General features: G+C 50.1%; 1 protein-coding gene across 1 annotated transcript in view; it reads left to right on the forward strand.

Annotated features, from left to right (window-relative positions):
* The window catches only part of RNF24 (ring finger protein 24), a 33420-nt gene extending 22771 nt beyond the window's left edge, over window positions 1-10649 (forward strand). The window contains exon 5 of the mRNA XM_067533588.1: window positions 5042-10649. Within this exon, the coding sequence (XP_067389689.1) occupies window positions 5042-5180 (139 nt within the window). The 3' untranslated portion in view covers window positions 5181-10649. The remainder of the gene's footprint in view (window positions 1-5041) is intronic.
* Window positions 10650-19390: the final 8741 nt, after the last annotated feature.

A 19390-nucleotide genomic window follows, 5' to 3' on the forward strand; every position in this document is an offset into this window, starting at 1 on the left:
AGGATGGATAGAAAGTTGGTTAGATCAGTGGGTAGTGATCAATGGCTCAATGTCTAGTTGGCAGCCGGTAATGAGTGGAGTACCCCAGTGGTTGGTGCTGGGGCCGGTTTTGTTCAACATCTTCATTAATGATCTAGAGAATGGGGTGGATTGCACCCTCAGCAAGTTTGCAGAAGACATTACATTTGGGGGATGGTAGATACCCTGGAAGGTAGGGATAGGATACAGAGTGACCTAGACAAATTGGAGGATTGGACCAAAAGAAATCTGATAAGGTTCAACAAAGACAAGTGCAGAGTCCTGCACTTAGAACGGAAGAATCCCATGCACTGCTACAGACTGGAGACCGACGGGCTAGGCAGCAGTTCTGCAGAAAAGGACCTGGGGGTTAGAGTAGACAAAAGCTGGATATGAATCAAAATTGTGCCCTTATTGCCATGAAGGCTAATGGCATATTGGGCTGCATTAGTAGGAGCATTGCCAGCAGATCGAGGGAAGTGATTATGCCCGTCTATTTTGCACTGGTGAGGCCACAATTGGAGTATTGTGTCCAGTTTTGGGCCCCCCACTACAGAAAGGATGTGGACAAATTGGAAAGAGTCCAGCAGAGGGCAACAAAAATGATTAGGGGGCTGGAGCACATGACTTATGAGGAGAGGCTGAGGAAACTAGGCTTGTTTAGCCTGCAGAAGAGAAGAATGAGGGGGATTTGATAGCAGCCTTTAACTACCTGAAAGGGGGTTCCAGGGAGGATGGAGCTAGGCTGTTCTCAGTGGTGGTACATGACAGAGTTAGGAGCAATGGTCTCAAATTGCAGTGGGGGAAGGGGGTCTAGGTTGGATATTAGGAAAATCTTTTTCATGAGGAAGGTGATGAAGCACTGGAATGGGTTACCTAGGGAGGTGGTGGAATCTCCATCCTTGGAAGTTTTTAAGGTGTGGCTTGACAAAGTCCTGGCTGGGATGATTTAGTTAGGGTTAGTCCTGCTTTGAGTAGGAGGTTAGACTAGATGACCTCCTGAGATCCCTTCCAACCCTAATCTTCTATGATTCTAGAAAAAGCATTAGCGAAGTCAGTAACATTTCCTACAGAGAAAATGAGAAAGCAAGCAATCTTTCAGTAACAGCGTGCTGTGACACTTACATTTTTATGTCTGGTTTTGTAAGCAAGTAGTTTAATTGAGGTGAAACTTGGGGTACACAAGACATAAGACACCTGAAAGGGGTACAATAGTCTGGAAAGTTGATAGCCATTGGTCTAGTGTTCTAGATCAGTGTTTCTCAACCTTTTAAGTAGTAAGTACCCCCCTAACATCTGAAAATTTTAATAAGTACCCCAACACTCAATTTTCCACTCTGATAAATACAATCTTTTTCCCCTTTACCGCTGGACAACTGTATTTCTCGTAAAGCAGAAGAGTTCTGAGTTCTGCAGTGCTTGTGACTGTGGCAGATCACAAAACCCACAGGTGTTCCTCCCCTCCTTCCTCCTCCTCTTCCTCCATATCGGAGCAAAGGTCAACACCAGCCAACCACTATGGCCTGATGGCGGGTCACGTGGTGTTCTCCTCACACAGGCAGGAACTTGTGAGGTATGAGCAAGCACAAGCAGCCCACCAGTGTGGTTAGCAGCGCTCCCCATGGCCGTCCCCAGGGGCGTGCGGGCCTGGGGCAAATCACACTGTGTGGGCCACCTGCCTCCCAGCTGGGAACGGACTAGGCAGGAAGCAGGCGGCTGCCACTTGGCTTCCCCAGAAGTCAGTGGCTGCTGCTCGCCTCCCTTCACTGGGTTTTTCACCGCATACCCCCTGCCTGGGTCTCACGTACCCCCAGGGGTACACGTACCACAGGTTGAGAAACTATGTTCTAGATTGCATATGCAGCTTTGTGAATGTGCTAGAGGGCAAAGCATGCTGCAGAGATAAAGCTGCCCAGGGCAGGCCTTCATTTTAAAAGCACAGCGCACTGCCACTTGGAATGCTGAAAACAAAGGCAGATCGGCAGAATGGGACTGGAATGCCTGATTGGGACAGGCGAGCCTTCCTGGAGAGTTTGGAAGGCAGCAAGGGTACTTGGCAAAGGGTACAGCAAGCTTCTCAAAGCGTAGGGGGAGCATGAAGTGTGGAGTGGGTGATGGAAACAGAGCATTCAGGATACACGTGGGTGAAGAGTAGGAAGGGCTGTCCGACGAGTTGGAGGGGACGATAGAGGCATGCAGAGTCCGATGAATTAATAGCTGGAACTGGATGTGTAAAGAGAGAGGGAAGGCAGCAAAAGGGGTTTTAGCAGCAGGGGAGATGTGATCAGAGTGGCCCGAAAGGAAGATAATCGTGCCAGGAACCTTTTTGACAGGCAGGAGTGGGAAGGGTGGAATGCAGGAAGGACAGGGAGGAGGAAGTTTACTGTGGTTGGGGTGACAACAGATGAAGACCAGCACCGAGATCTTAGCAGTCAGGATGGCAATGAAGTAAATACTTGGCATGGAATGTTGTTGTCCTTTTAATCCGTAGGCTGCGTATCGCTCTCAGAGTGTACAGTGTGGGAGAGGGAGGGGCCATAGTGCCAGAGGCTGGCTGGCCTCCAAATCCCACGGCAGCCCCCTCTCCCTCTGTCCTGACTGGGGAGAGGCCAGCAGGCATTCTAGAGCTATTGGGCTGGAACTTTCCAGTGTACTTCTGAACTTCACACCCTGCAACAGGATTTTAATTGAGCTAACACGCACTAAAAGCATGCATTCCTCACCCTCCTTCCCCCAGCTTGCTGTTTACAAGGTGACTCTAATTGTTGACTGTGTAAGGGAACTGTGTGATTTGCTCCAAAGCTCTGCTGCGCGTTCCCGTGAGAGAGACACATAATTTCCTCCTCTCCCTAAGCATGTAACCTAAACAGACAGTGAAAAAATGCTTTCTCACTCATGCAAAGGTTGTTTTTCAGTGACCCAGATCTGGACTTGGAATTAGGTTTTGTGACATTCCTCCCTTAAAAGTGTCCTGCAGATCCATGGCTTGTTCTAGCTGTAATGGCCTCTGTCTACTTTCTGTGCATGTCTGTGTTGTTCTGCATTGCATCTGTGCATGCCTTTGGATCACGACAGAGATTCCACTCATTGCATGCAGCATGCTCTATTGGAAAGAGCTGAGTGAGCTGCTGGAGCTAGGTCATTTATAGTTAATGTCTCTTGTGCTCAGGGCATCCTAAAAAGCTTTTTGGAGGGAAAAACCGGATACTGGTCGCTTAGGAACCAATCTTGCAAAGTGCTGAGCACCTCCAGTTCTTCAGTGGGCATTGAGGCTGCTTTGCGGGAGCAGAGCTTTATGACTTAGGAACAGCTCAAATGCAGCTTTTGGGTGCTAGAACTTGTTTTACTGGGAGAGGGAAGACTGGTGAGGAAGCTGGGGTTATCCCCTTCTCCTGTTGGAAAATGCCATTTGTTCTTTACCTTCCACCTGTCGACCTGCCAAAGATGGTCAGAATTGACATCCAGGGTGTAGTACCTTCATCCTCCCATGCTGCAGTTTTGTCCTGGGACTGGGCTCAAATCTGCCAGATATTTTGCTCTGAGGTGGGATTGCTACCCGCAGAGTTATGCTAACATGGCAACACTCTGGACCTCATTCTGCAAGCCCACTATGTGCAAAGCACCCACTGAAGAACTCATATCTGTCTCATATCTTAGCAGAAGCTAAGAGGTTGAGTTGAGGATGCCAGCTCTTACCATTGGGAGGATTTTGCAGGATGTGGGTTTGTTTGTATGGTGCCTGCTCTTTAAAAGAAATCAGTGTTGCAGAAGTGAGAGTCACCACAGCAGTCCATGGGGACACTCTTAACAGTCGTCACAGTTCAGCAGACTCAGGCATATTTAGGTGCAGTTCTTTTATTTGTATAAGGTTTCCTATCTTCACCATTTCTTGAACTTAAGAACGGCCATGCTGGGTCAGACCAATGGTCCATTTAGCCCAGTATCCTGTCTTCCAACAGTGGCCAATGCCAGGTGTTTCAGAGGGAATGAACAGAACAGGGAATCATCAAGTGATCCATCCCATCGCCCATTCCCAGCTCCTGTCATACAGCAATCCCTGCCCATCCTGGCTAATAGCCATTGAAGGACCTACCCTCCCTGAACTTATCTAGTTCTTATTTCAACCTCATTACAGTCTTGGCCTTCGTGACATCCTCTGGCAAGGAGTTCCACAGCTTCACTGTTCATTGTGTGAATAAATACTTCCTTTTGTTTGTTTTAAACCTGCTGCCTATTAATTTCATTTGGTGACCTCTAGCTCTTATGTTATGAGGAGTAAATAACACTTCCTTATTTACTTTCTCCACATCAATCATGATTTTATCGACCTCTATCATATCCCCCCCGCCTTATTAATTTCTTTTCCAAACTGAAAAGTCCCAGTCTTATTAATCTCTCCTCATATGGAAGCTTTTCCATACCTCTCATCATTTTTGTTGCCCTTTTCTGTACGTTTTCCAATTCCAATATATCTTTTTTGAGATGGGGTGACCAGAGCTGCACGCAGTACTCAAGATGTGGGCGCGCCATGGATTGATAAAGAGGCAATACGATATTTTTTGTCCTGTTAACAATAAAGTGGGGGGGGGAGGAATTTTAAGTTCTTGGGGTGAGATTATTTCTGATAAGTTCGAGAGAGCCCAGCGTTTTTTCCTGCTATAAAACTGTCCTATTTACTGCATAAAAGTGACTTTCTTAGTATGGACTTTGAGAGGAGCTAAAACTCTGGAGGTAAAAATGTGCCTACTAGGATGGAAATGGCAGGAGAGCAGGCGAGTGTGGAAGCCGGTAGTCTGGATCTTGATTCCACCTTTGTCACTGACTCGCTACATGACCCTGGGTGAGTCGTTTACCGGAGCTCTGGTCCTACAGCTTTAACCTCAGATAATGATTTCTGCCTCCAAAAGGCTGAGAGAATTAATGTTTGGGAAGTGCTAGAAGGTGCTCAGATGAGAGGTGCCATAGAAGCGTACGAAGTGTTATGAATTAACTCTGTCCTCTCTATTTTTCTTCATCCCTCCAGGTGCCTCATTAAGTGGTTGGAGGTGCGAAAAGTGTGTCCACTCTGCAACATGCCTGTCTTACAGCTGGCACAACTCCATAATAAGCAGGACCATGGGCCTCCCCAGGGACCCCTGCCTGGGGCAGAGAACATTGTATAGCTTCTCAAGCAAAGGACTCTTCCATCACAAAAAACACCACACGAATGAAAACAATGGACTTGTGCAGAGAATCGCAGATCTCTGAATCTGTTGCTGACTGCCTTGGTGCATCTGCCAGGATTCCCTTTGTCTCATGAAGAGAGCTCCCAGGATGCACTTTAGGGGATGGAGCCAGATGCTTGGACTTCAGAACAACCAAAGCAATATGCTACCAGCGCAACAAGAAGACAAAAGGCAACAACAAGCCTATGTGTTTGGGTTTTTGAGAGCACTTTATGACAGACCGTGTCACCGATATTACATGTGTAGGCCTGATAACCTGTTCTGGCTAGTTGACTATATGGTGTGCTGAGAAGGGTGGGTAATGTTACAAGTATACTAAGAGAACTTACGAGGCAAAGCCTTTCAAGACACAAGCCCAGGAACCTCGAGTGGCAGATCCTATGCAGGCAGTGGACATCTTCCCATCTCAAACAAAACAAACCTTCACACCCCTTTTAAAAACTGTCTTCATAAAGCTAAACCCAGCCAGTGGTTACCTCACGCTGAATTGCGAGTGGCTGGGGAAATGAGCAATGCCAAGGCAAGGTTTTTACAGTGTCCCGTCAATGAGATTTTCCTGGAGCGGTGGAGTTACTCGGAAGTTGAAGTTTTGACAGTGTACTGTTAGCATGGACAGCACCAGTTCAGTCTACCAACAGCTTCCAAGAGAGTGCAAGGACATAAGCACTCTGGGCTGAAATAGTGCAAGGGGAAGATTTGCCAATGTTGGGCTGCATTTGTCCAGTAGGGGAACTTGGCCATTCTAATGTGCATGAATGGCCTGATTTTTTGGAAAGCTCCCCAGTCTTCATCTCTGAAAACCAACCCTTAAGTGGCCACAGAGGAGAAATGAGACTGGATCTGCTCTTGAGAACATCCATTGCCCCAGAGGGAGCATCTTGGGTGTTCTGGAAAGTGATAGGATGATTTGCCACCAAACACTGGCAGTTAGCTAGCTTTGGATACACACTTACTGCAATTTACACAGCAGCCACATGTGTCCTTATTTTCCTCTGCAATATGAAAGCCTCTTTACAAAGCCCAGGTTTGCCCAGGGCCCTGCACTTACACACCTTTCTCCCCTTCTTGTGTAGTTAGCGAAGCCTGCTTGCGCTTCACAACTTTGCTCTCCCATCCCCCCACCGGTCTGCACAATCACTGTCTCGAAGGGCTGAGTTACACCTTGGAGCCAACAGGCCCAAATCCACTAAATTCAGCAGAGCTGCTGCCTCTTACCCCAGGGCTAATTGTAACCTTGACAATCTTGTTTCTCTCAGTTCAGAATGACCGAGAGGTACCGTAGACTTACCCGTATCACTCTGCTGGGTGCAGAGTTATTCACCTTTTTGAGGGCTTGTCCTGCTTGCAGTTGATTTGTATTGGATAAGCAGTGGGGCATAAGGTTTGTGTATGTATGTCTTTTACGGTTAGGGAGTACTCTTGGTGTTTAGCTGAAGTATATTTAACAGGGTAGGTTTCTGATTTCTACCTCCACTTACAGAGTGGCTCAAAAGTCCTGACACTACTGAGATTCCTTCATTAGACCAATAATATACTGTACAGATGTGGATGGACCAGAGGGGAATTCTCCTTAAAATGTATGTAGCTAGCCATTGTTCAAAATAACGTAAATGTACATATTGCTACTGCATTGGCTTGCCAGCCCTTTCTCCTCCTAGGTACACCTATGTATTTAGCATCTGCTGTAATGCAGTCCCATAGGAGCCTCACAGCAACTCCCATTCAAGGCAGATCCTCTGGTTCTTCAACCATGTTTCAGGAGCCTGAGATCCCCTGATCTGTTCCCTTTGCTGTCACGTCTAATCCAGTTTACGTCTCATGTGCTACCAGGAGTCCTTTTGGCTTCTAAATGTTGCTTTATAAGGGCCAAATCCTGCTACCATTGATCCCAATGGAAAAGCTCTCCTTATGGTCTGTGGCATCAGGATAAGCCCATAGGGACATCAGAGGGGAAAGATTCACTTGCTCTGAGCGCCCTCTGCACTGACTTTGACTTTTGCAGACCGTGCTTTATTGTGATGGGGGATGGGAGAAGGGAAGACATGTATTTGTTTATGAATGTGAAACCGAGGCGTGCATCCTGGGCCAGGTCACTCTGCTTGTTGGCTGTCTCGCAGGTATTTGCATGAGCTGTGAATTACTGAACAGCTTTACTGCGGAGTTTTCCAACAACCAGTGGGAAGAAGGGCAGGTTGCAAACATCTGCCATTAACCAACTTTGTCCACCGTGAACTTCAGATTCTCCATGTAAACAGAATAGAAAAGGCCCAAGTGCCATTATTTCCCTTTTGTCTATAAGCACCACTCTGGTACCAGATTAAAGCAATATTAGGTGCCTTTGACCTTTGTTCTTTGATGAAACCAACAATCCTACCATGCCTCCCGCCTGTCGAGTTTCTGTCTCTGGCCCAGCCAGGCAGGACACGCTGCCCTATAGATGGATGTCAGCAAAGAGAGTTTGCCTTGACAATTTAAACTGATCCCTCGATTGTGCTGTGCGAGCAGAGCGAAGTCTGAGTGCTCACAGTGGGGTTTCCAGTGCTGTAAAGCTGTCCCTTGGAGAGGAGCAAAGCAGTCTCAGGCTACAGCCGCCTTCCTGAGCTCAGCAGCTTCATGGTATGATTGTGCCTGAGCAAGATTGTCTGGAGTCTGCACCAGGTGGGTCAGGCTAGGAATGCTGACTTACTGGAGACCCCTAAGCCCTTGTTAGACTATATCAGCGAGACAGGTCAATATATGCATTTCTAATGTGCCTATACAGTACTTTAACTCAGACTTGAATAAAAACCCTCCATGACACTGCATCCTGCCACTGAAGTCAATGGGGAATTTTTGCCATAGACTTCAGTAGGAACAGGATCTGATCCATATTAAGTCATTCAGAAGAATCTGCATCCTGAATGTGATGTGTGTGAGACTCTTACCTAGGCAATTAGGTATCTTAGAAGATTGAACTCTAAATGGAACAAAGATTTGGATTTGAGCTCTGAATATAAATTGACAGAGCTGGCTTAGTGTCTTCTCTGCTCTCTCCTGGCTGTGCTGATAAAGTTGGTATTTTGTTTCTATTATGAATACCACAGGCTACAGTGCTATATCTCATAGAGGATAAAAACATGTGATCCCTGTATTCTTGTGCCCTGGAAAAGCAACCCACGTGGCTGTACTGCTTCCTGGGGGCCTCTGCGTGAGAAAAATCTGTGAATTCCTTCCCTGAACGTTCTAGGCCTCTTAGTACCATTGCAAGCTTTGACGATGCTTACTAAGAAAGTGGTGGCTTTTGGTCTCCACAGTAAATGAAAGTGGTTTATAGGCTGGTCTCTGGTATACAACTCCTGGAGGAGCGGAATGCAGTGCTATGCTGGAGTCTGTCTCTCCATTCCTGTGGCTGAATTAGAATTTAGTCTGAATTCTATGGGGCTTCCTCACATAGTTCCTGATCCTTCCAGGTTCTCAGAGCTTCTGCAGAAATCACGGGAGTTCTGTGCAAGGACAGTTGGCAGGATTTGCACTAGGAGGATTTTTTCTGATGACTCGGTTGGTAATAAGGTGGTGCAAAAAGCTTCGTGTCTGGATAGGAATCCAGTCTACGTCAGCAGTGTCTGAAAGCCACGGCCAGAGGATGGCAGTTGAGTGGTCTGTGAGTTGGCAGGTTTGCTCCCTTTGCTAGCACCAGGTCTCTCCATTCCCAGGCACTTCATCTCATTCGGTACCCTTGTTGGGAATTGGCGTAGCAAGGCTGAAGAATGGGCCATGGACACCTCTCCCTTCTCAGTCCTAGAGGTGTCTCTTCTGAACAGGGACTAAGGCCCATGGAGGTGACTGCGTGATGCTGTTTGCAGGACCGCTGTCTGTTCTGGACAGATCTTCAGTCTCAAGAGTGTCCATCTAAAATCAGTTGATTTAGTTTCACTAAATTCTCTGAAACAAAAACTAACTAAATTTTTCTGGTTCGCTGTGTCATATCAAGTTACAAGCAAACTTGAAGCCATGTTCTGATTGGCCCCCCCAAATCCTGTTGGGGCTGGTCACCATAAAACACATAAAATAATGATAGTAAATATAAAATGTTGGGGGGGAATTAAAACCCTCTTGCAGATGCTAGTCTGAATTGGTGCAACTTGAAATGTCCTCTTGAATGGCCAAAGGAATTCCCTGCATTTGCCTGGTATGCTATGTCCTTCTGTGTTTGATTGAATGAGTCCATACAGCATGGCTGCTGACTTATTCCACTTGACTTTACCAGAATATTCAGCTCCCAGTCACAACCCCACAGTCCAGTTCTCAATGACCCAGTGGAGTGAGGTGTACTATTTTTATTAAAGGGCTGTTACAGTGAAACTCCATCTTTCTCTTGTGGTTGTCAGTTTAGAGCCATCTAGACCGTACTCAGGTTCACCGTGCTGAGGAATTGTGTTAAGGTAGTTTGCCAGCGCCACTCTATAGTCTCTGTAGCAGGTACACCACCACCTTGTGTATAATATCTGTCTGGTATCTCTAGAGCAATTGACTATCTCAAGGAAGCCATTTAATTTCTTAAATGTCAGAGGTACTGTCCTAAATGTGTGGTGGTGTGTTATACCCACGTCCCAGAGCAATTGAATGTGTGGTTCTCTCTCCAGGTACCAGCACTAGATTCTACAGAATAGCACTGAGGCTAGTGAACAGACTTAGTTTGTTTCCTATTAACTGGTGGCCAAAATATTTGGATGGCTGCAGTTATGGATCCCTGCAAACTCAGCACTTCCTCTTGAGACAGTGACCTGGGTTTGTGGGTGCAATTAGGCTAAAATTCACAGGAACCACATTCCTTTCAGATAAGATTCCCTCTCCCAATCTCATTAGTCAAAAATATTTCTTTGGCAGGCCACCCACCTACAACTCCCATTCACTTCAGTGGGATTTGTGTGTGATTGGTACCTCTCAAGAGCAAACCCTGAGCTCATTTAGGCATTGAATGAAAGTAGAAGCCCTTGTGACAAATGCAACCGTATCTCCCTTGATTAATTGGTTCCTTAGTATATAGACCTTCTAACCAGCATTCTCTCCTCTAGTATGTACCCATAACTCCCACTAATTAATGGGAGTTATGTGTGTGGATACCTATGCAAGAGAACAGGCCACTCATTTTAGCAGGAGAGATGCAATCAGTTCATGGTTGCTTTGGGGAGGTTTTTTATATCTGAACTAGAACTAGAGAATGCCACCTCTGATGCTCCCTAACTAATTTGGTATTTCTCTCCCAAGTCCATGATTGGTGCAGTTTCCGTTCTCACGAGGCGAGTGGGCAGGATCTCTTTGAATGGCCAGTCCTTGGTGCCAACTCCTTTTGTGATACAAAACATCCACTGTTCACTGTCCAACCCAAACTTGGTGGCAAAGAAAGCTCCAGTGCAACTGTATGTGGCAATATAGACTCTACCACGTGCCTATGTCTTGTCTTTCCTTTAAAAGTAGACTGTTTGCCTTGCTTTATTGGAGAAAGCTAAGCAACGTTCAGGCAACATTTGAAAACTCCCTTGTGTGTATTTCAGAGCAAAAGGCCCGAGTGTTAATTAGTTGACATAACCAGGTTGCACTGACCCATCGGTCCAGAGCGTTTGCAGTGGTGGTGGGTTCTGGAGGTTGATCAGATTTCACTGTTGTGATGAGAAAATTGAGCTGCAGAGCGTAATTGTGTCCTCCTCCTGGATAGGTCTCCCTAAAACCCTTTACGTGATTGGTGAACGCTTACTTCCCCCCTTTGCTTGTTTTCGGTGACCGCAGTCTTGAACTCTTTGCCAGTGGACGGCTGACCTGTCTGATCTTTCACCCAGTGTAAATCTGGAGTAACTCCATGACCGCCAGTGGATTTACACCGGTGTAAGATCAGAACCCAGCTCCATGTCATAGGGATAACTATATATATTGGTCGGTCTCTAGGTGACTTTGGGTGTAAACGGAAGGGCCAAGGTATTACCTGAACCTTGCTCTTTTTTGCGGATTTCTCTTTTTTGCTTCGACATTTACAACTCTCCCTACTGAAGGGGTGCAAGAAAGGAGTCATTCAGTATTACATTGTACAGGCTTTTCTAATGATAGAGTAGACTGTTCTTCCCAATCCTTTTACAATGGGGGTAAAGTCTCCCATAACCAACTGGTCTGTACATGACCGATCCATATGCTAGCGATAGCTTTTGTGGTTAGGCCATCAAGGTTTTGGGGGGCCGTTTTACCCCTTCCCTGTAAATACCATGTGACTCCTGAGATGTTTATGAAGCTTGGAGCCTCTGGGTTCATAGACATGTTTGTACACTAAGAATTCTGCAGCAGAATATTTTTTAAAACATTCGCTGTTTTTTTGTAAGCTATATTTTTGTATATTTAATTGCTTTTTTAAAATCCTAATGCATCTTTTTTGCTAATCACACTATTGTTAAGGAAAAAAGAATTTGCATGTGATTTGACTTGAAATGTAAATAAATGCAGACTTTGGAAATTGTGCTGTGTTGGAGTCACTTCCGCCTCCCTCTCTCTGAATCGCATTTGTTTACCCGTCTCTAGTCTAGGTGTGTTACCACAAGGTGATCAGGCTGAGTCCATTGTGGACAAACAGACAGTACCTGCTTCTGGGGGCAGTCCGGGCCAAGATCCATGGTGAGATTGAGTCGGCAGAGACTTGCCCACTCCTTGCTTTTCCCCCATAGACCTTAAAGCACGTAAACACCATTATCCCACTCTGATAAATGAGGGGGAGGTGCAGAAAAGTTATTTGCCTGAGGTCCCACAGTGAGTCAGGCAGAATGAAACCCCAACACCCTGTCCCATGTCCTGTCCCCTCTAATGTGCTACCTCCCGGGTCAGATTAGAACTGGTCATCTTTAGGTCGCTGAGGCCCTGGATTCCCTATCAGCCCCTTGCATTACAGGCCGAGCAGAATATTGAAGCCTTGCGGCTGGATTGTCTGAGGTGCAGAGTGTGTCTGTGACTCCAGTTCACTTCGGTTTGGAGCTCTGTGTGTTCAGGGCCATTGAAAATCAGCCCTCACTAACTTCCAGCCCAAAACCGGCCTGCGCATTCCACTACATAAAGGGTGACTTGTTCTGCTGCCTCCATATGAGATTGGCCAGGCTTACGTTTTGCATTAAAAAACTACATGTCCCCCTGCTGACTTCACTTCTCCCTCTCTTCGCCGTGTACCGTAGGTGAAGCTGACACGCTAGCGAATGAGAAATCCCCCATCAGCCAAGCCCGCCAGACCAGCACTTCTGGCTTGTACAAAGTGTTCTGCTATTCAGCAGAAACTTCCAGAGCTTAAACTATTCCGCTTTGCTCTGTGCTAGCAACTGCTCCTTGTCCAAAGGAAACCAGTCCCCATCAACCTGGGAGAGCCCGGTGTTGGCAATTCAACCTTGCATTGTCCACTTGTCGTGTCCTGCCAACCTCGACAGAGCGGAGCCAACCATGCACAGCAAAGAATTCAGATGAGGAATTCAAAGATCACTGTGTATTCTTCCCACCTCCTCTTCCCTCCCTAGCTCCACTGGGCTGCCTTTTGGCTAGACTTCAGACTAGATCCTTGTCTGTATGGAAGAGGTTCCTTGGAAGATCTTCCCAGATGAGTAAATTGCTACTTAAGACTGCGGCTGCTCCATAGTCAACGGTTCTGCAGCTTTCCCTGGGGAATTTCTGATGCCAAATAAAGGAACAGCAGCTGTGACATTCTCCCCATTGGAAGATTTGTCTTCCCCAGGGTTGTTGCTGGCTCTTTCTAATCAGGGGTCCGTGGTTTTTCCCACACCAGGCTCTTGGTTGATCCAGCAGGGATTCCCCCTTCCCTTTAACCATATGGATAGGTCACCCGGAGGTGGAGGGTCACAATCCTCAGGCTGAGAAGCCAGGTTCTGATAGTTTTCTTGTGTCCCTGGGGCTGGCCGTGGGGTCAGATTCTAAACACAGTATACAGCCAGAACGTGCCGGTTATGGAACGCATCAGCAGCACCAAGCGCCTGCATTTCCCTTTCCCAGGGGGGAGGTGCCTCTGTTACTATGAGCAATTAAAGTAGGGGCTCCCCTGCTGCCAGCTCACTTGATGGCAGAGTGATTGAGTCTGAGGGGCACATTTGTTATTGGATGGTCTCTTTCCCAAACGCCATAAAATGGGTGATAACCACTCGGGGTGAAATTTACCCTGTGCCCTTTACATTAAACAAGTATCAGTTCTCGGCTCAAGTGTCTGAAATACGAATCCTAAATGCAAACCCATTGCGAATGCCCGGCCCAGACACCGATCCACCGGCCAGTTACCCTAGAAACAGCGGCAGTGACACGCAACGCTTACATTTCACTGCTTGCCTGATGTTACACGCCCTGCAACCCACAGAGCCATGCTGCCGGTGGCGTGCGCCCAAGGCACTAATGTGTGGGAGTGTGTGGTGAAAGGCTCGCTGCCACTGGATACAGTGGGATGAGTCTGGGCAGAGAAAAGGTCCGTGGCAATTTACAAGGTCTCTGAGGTCTGTGTCTGTGATAAGGTACGAGAATTGCTCGGCCATGCTGTGGGTTGGCTACACAACCCCATGGTGTCCCGCTGCCCGAGAGGGTCGGAGAGTTGAGCTAGAGAAGACAGAGCTGTGATCCTTCGAGCCAGCTCCCGGATAGGGCAAGATTGTTCCCTGCTGCCCCCCTGTCCAGGCTCGTCCGTCCCGGCGGGTTTCAAATTCTTCAAATGATGGGGCTTCCCTGGGGCCTGCTCTGGCCTGAGACGGCAGAGGGCATGAAGGTCACGTTGTTGAACTGCTGCCGTCCCTTGAGGGAGGGGAGCCAGTAAAATGGCATCTGACATGACAAATGACATGACATGACATGGGGGGACACGTAAGGGGGAAGTGGCTCCAAGTCCAGCAATGGGCAGCTCCGTCCCCCCGCTTCCCTTCCCCCCCTCGCCGACAGAGCGAATATGTTCTAAGCCAGGGGCTCTTGAACTTTTTCTTTCTGAGCTCTCCCTCCCCCCACCAAACATGCTATAAAAAGTCCACGGCACAGCTGTGCAATAACAATTGTTTTTCTGCATAGCCTGCGGATTCAAAGCCAGGGCCGGCATTAAGGGGTAGCAAGCCGGGCAATTATCCTGAGCCCCACGCCACAGGGGCCCTGCGAAGCTAAGTAGCTAGGGCGTCAGCCCCAGGCAATGGGGGTCAGGCTTCGGCTTCAGCCCTGGTCCCTGGAGTTCAGCTTTCTGCCCCGGGCCCAGCAAGTCTAACGCTGGCCCTGCTTCCTTGTTTTACTTTGGCGGCCGCAAACCTCTGGTTGAGAACCGCTGCTCCAGGCGCTGCCAAAACCAGTCAGCGCTAGATGGTCTCCTGGGAGCAGAATGGAAACCTTGAGCTGAGCTAAACTAAACTTTCCCTTCCAGCTAAAACGCTGCAGCAAACCCAGAGGATCCTGAATTGTTTCCCAGGTTCCAGGGCTGGGGGCCGCTCCTGCACGCATGGGGGGGCACCGAGGCAAAACCACAGCTCGCTGGAATTCTGCCAGGCCAGCTCTGAGCAATCAGCTCTGACTCTCCCCGCACCCCGTCCCATGCCCTCCGGAGCTGGTGGTAGAGGAAAGCAGAGTTTTAGTGCTTAATTGCTCTCGATTGATGGCTGCGGTTACGGGAATCTGGAGTAGCCTGATAGTAACACAGAAAAACCAGCCCTTCCCCCTGTAAGAAGTGAGGCGCTGCTGGTTTGCGAGGGCGGGGGGTTCCTTACTGAGCCACCCTGGGAAGTTCTTGTCTGCCAGGGACTTTCCGTGGTCCTCTTGATGTTGCAGTGATTCAGGCGCCCATAGTGACAGCTGTCGCTGCGGGTCGGCTCAGATGCTTTCTACGTGTTGCCAATTGCTTTCACATGGGAAGCAGCCCCCTCGGGCTCTCTCCCTGGGGAGGTGCTGGAGAAGGCCAGGGAAGAGAGGAACCTTTTTCTTTTTTGAACCACCCTAGAGAAAATAACAGAACGAGCCCAGAATGCGTCGAATCGAGAATTCGACCAGGATGGCTGCAAAACCCACAGCAGAGACTGGGCTTGTTCGTCAGTGTTACAGGCTTTTACAACAGTCTGTAGAGGGGACTATCAGTGATCAGGACAGTCACAGCTGGAAGGAGCATGATCCCTCCTGTTTCAGGGCATTGGACAACCCGCTGATGCGAGGCCGGAGGACAGAAACAAGCTGTCAGGCTCTCCTCACTTAGCTGCTCCCCGCTGATGATACACACAGCCAGGCTTGGGCGACCTGCACTGTTGCCCTCGTGCATCTTCTGTATCTCGCCCATGCCCCTGAGAGGCTGAGGAGAGCCTCATTCGAAGGCGACTGGGGAGCCCCGCTTCCGAAAGCAGCCTTTTTAAATTCCCTGACCAAGTCACAACACACACCTGCTGGCTGGGCCAGGAGGAAGAGGAGGGGCTGGTGCCATGGAGCTCGTGTGCCTACCATCTGCTCCCAGCCCCCATCCAGTGGGTTGGGAGCAGATGGTAGGCACATGAGATCCACGGCAGTTGGATTTTACAATTCTGGGCCATAAACCCAGCATCGCTCGTGCACCGCTTGGCAGGGCGTGGGACTAGAACAAAAGTCTTTCTCTTTAGCAGGAGAAGTGGTGGGGTGTGCTGGGCAGGGACAGTGCCACTCCCCGGCTGTCTTGCTAGGGGCTATGCCGCACGCCTTGGGAACTGACTGCAGCCCAGCATAACATGCACACGCTGGAGTTTTATTGGCATGAAAACTGGCCTCTAGCAGATGTTTCAGAGGACGTAACTAGAGCTGTTTCGTGTCTATATCTGAAGAAAGCTGTAACAGCCGCCGCTTGTGTTTTAAAGTCACGCTGCACTCCACATTAAACCCCAAAGCCAAATGAAAGTATTCCTTACTTGTCTTACCCTAGCATCGCTGGGGAATCTGAGCCCCCTTGTGCACGGTGCTGTACCTTTTACTCCAATAGCTAAAGCATTAATTTGCACATGGGCTAACCATGTGAGCTGCTTGGTGCCTCGCCCCCTCTGGCTTCGGGTGAAGGCTGCACCAGGGTTTAAGCAGGCTGGCGGCAGCGCTACGCTCTGAGCCAGTTGGGAGCAGTGGGTCTCCGGGCACCATCCTTTCTGTGCATGACAAATTAGACTTTCTTTTTGGTTGGCATTCTGAAAAGTGACTATCAAAATGGCCGCCTGGGCTTCCCTGTCTCGTGAGGCCTCACTAGCCACTGTGCTTGATTGACAGGCCAGATATGCATTGTCTGCCTGCCTGCCCTGGACACGCAGCCTGGGAACAGAGCGTCAAGCTGGGTACTGCCTTTCTCACGCCACGCCGTGCAGGATAAAGCGCGTGGGACTGGGTTAACCTGTCTGCTGAAGAGCCAGATGACTCCAGCGCAGTCTCCTATTGCCGCCATCCTCGATCAGGCCAAGGGGAGTTTAAAAAAAATTACTCTGGGTGGTAACGTCAGCAGCCCTGTCTCTGAATGCACACCCAGCCAGTCTGCGCGCACTTACATCGGTTTTACTGGGGTAATTCCACGTCTGATTTACACTTGTGTAAGCGAGAAGAGAATTCAGCCCACGGGCCATTTTTGAGCCAATCTGGGCCATTTTTATGGTGCCATGTCTTTGCGCTGGATGGCCACCCACAAGGGCACTCGATGATTTGTTCAACAAAGGATCGCTCAGTCTGTCCAGGGCATCAATCGCTCCACTGGCTCCCTCAGGTTTTTAGCTTGCACCGTTGCTCCTCAGCGCCACGGAAAATGTAATGCAGTCGCTCCATGAGCGAGGCGCCCAGCACAGCACTCCAGGGCCAAGCCCCCCGCCTTGTGGGCCTGCAGTTGCCTGAACCCATAGCGTTCGCTGGGCTGGGGGGGACGGCCTCTCCCACCCCACCCGCTCAGGACTCCGTGCACTAGCCCAGCCCTTCGCCTGCTCCATGCTCTGTGCCAGCAGCGCAGCAAAGAGAGGTTGCCCCTGCACCATCGCCAAGGTGCGCTGCCCCTGCACCATCGCCAAGGTGCGCCCCTTCCCACCATCGTTCAGTTCACACGGGCTGGGGGTAAATCAGTGGAGGGACACACAAGGGCTCAGACAGACCAATTAGCAGTTGTCAGCCCTGGGCTATTAACTCATCAGAGAGCTTATCAACTTGGTGTTGCTGTTCCACTCACACACAAGCTGGGGCTGGGGCTGGGGCAGGGATGGGGGCTGGCAGGTGAGACATTTGGCCGAGAACCCGGGCCTGTATCCATTACAGGCAATGGGGCAGCTCCCCAGAGGGCGGGTCCTCAGTGCCACCAGGCTTGTCCCCCAGCCCAGGAAGCTTTTGTGTTGCTGGCTGTGCGTGCAAAGGGAGCCAGAAGGTGAGCCAAGGGGCAGTGTGTTTCCACCACGCCCGCTGGGAGCAGCAACACGGCTGACTAGCAGGGAACTGAAACCGCGTGTTCCAACACAAGGCAAAGTGGATTTATTTCCCCATTTTTTTAATGCGCAATAATCTTCTGTCAACATCGCCTTCCCTGCCATAAATAGCCAGGTGGAAAGGCAGGCTCGCCACCTACTCCCTGCCACGGGATTAAATCCAGGGGCCCAGCCAGAGCCAGCCTGGGGCATGGCTGTGTTCTTCAGGCTGGTCACAACTGCTGTGGGGCCATGGAGCATTTCACTGCCCCATGTAATGCTGGCGGGGCCCCTGCCCCCGGCCTCCCCCATACGCCCTGCGTGAGTTGGGTGAGCCACGTGGCTCTTTACAGTGGCTTTCTGACTCAGGATGGCTCACTCATGAGGCCGGAGGTGAAGTGCATTTGCTGGCGTGTTGGTTCCTACACCGCTGACTGAGTGGGCCCCAGCCCCTGCCCGGCCCGCAAAGGACTTGTCGCTCTCCTACGGGGCTCAACGCCTCACAGGGCCGGGCCCTGGGGGGTCACTTTTTCTCCTTGCCCCAGTTACAGCTCTGCTCCTCTCCCCTCACCCCAGCTCTACCCCACATCCCAGCCCCCCAGTCACACCCGCTCCCAGGCGCTCCCTCATGCTGGGAGCTTCTCCCTGACCGAAGCCTCCCTCTCGGCCCCCATTTTGAGCGCCAGGGCACAGAGCTGGCAAGGGGAGTAGCTGGAAGCTGCGCCGGGCAGGAAAGAGGCTGAACAGGGAAAGGGGCCCAGGAGCTGTTAATGGGAGGCCTGGGGCGCGGGGTCGTTACCAGCCGTACAGCAGCTTCTGTTCCAGGAACTCTGCCCAGGGGTCACAGCAGCCAGCTAGCTGGCGACAGGTATTGTCGGCCTCAGCCCTTGGCCCCCCACTCGGCCCGGAGAGGCCCTTGGTAAGAAGCGGGGCGCTAGATATATAGGAACCTGCAGCAGAGCCCTCTGCTCCCTGAGCTGTCCTGCCCCTGGCTCCATGGCATCTGCTCCCCCACCCATCAGTGCAGGGCCGGACCCCTGCTGGAGCCATCCCCGGAATCAGCTCATTGGAACCAGGATCCTCGCTTTGCTTTGGCTAAACCTGAAACTCCACCAACAAGGTGCTTTTGCCCACCCCAAACTGCCTGCTGTCCCTTCTTTCTCTGCCCCGTCACTTAGGGGAGGTGGGAATCGGAGCTGTGACACCATGGATCGTCCTGCCTCAGGGCCTTGCCTCGCTTCTCGTCTCTTCTCCAGCAGCTTGATCCCCCGTTGAGATCACACCGATCAGCTCTCAGGGGGGCAATGCGGGTATGAAGGATGCCCCATTTGCTGCTGTTTCACACCCAGCCACTTGAGTGTCTTGTCACACCCCTTCCATCCTGCTGTTTCTGCATGTCCCGCTTGCAGTCGTCAGCTCGAAGCATCTGAGCTGCAAGGAGCTCTGCTTCTAGCATTCAGAGCCCGTGCTCCCGGCCACTGCTGCTGTCTGAGATGGGCTTGAACAGAGGCTAGGCTGAGTTGTCAGCAACGAGCTGATTTCAGTGTCCATCACCCCATTGGCCCGGGGAGAGCAGAGGCAGGTCCGAGGGGGTAGGGGAGATCTGAGATGGAAGATGTGGCATAATGACCCGCCACCACTGACTTCCAGTGGTCGTTTGTGCAATGAGTCAGGCCAGTCCCTGGCAGACGTGGGGCCTTTCACAAAAGCTGTTACAAGTGTCACTGGTAAGCAACAGGAAAGGGGCAG

Source organism: Emydura macquarii, unplaced genomic scaffold (assembly GCF_026122565.2).
Source record: "Emydura macquarii macquarii isolate MOO-44397 ecotype Brisbane River unplaced genomic scaffold, CSIRO-AGI_Emac_v2 contig_3345, whole genome shotgun sequence".
Classification (NCBI taxonomy): domain Eukaryota; kingdom Metazoa; phylum Chordata; order Testudines; family Chelidae; genus Emydura; species Emydura macquarii.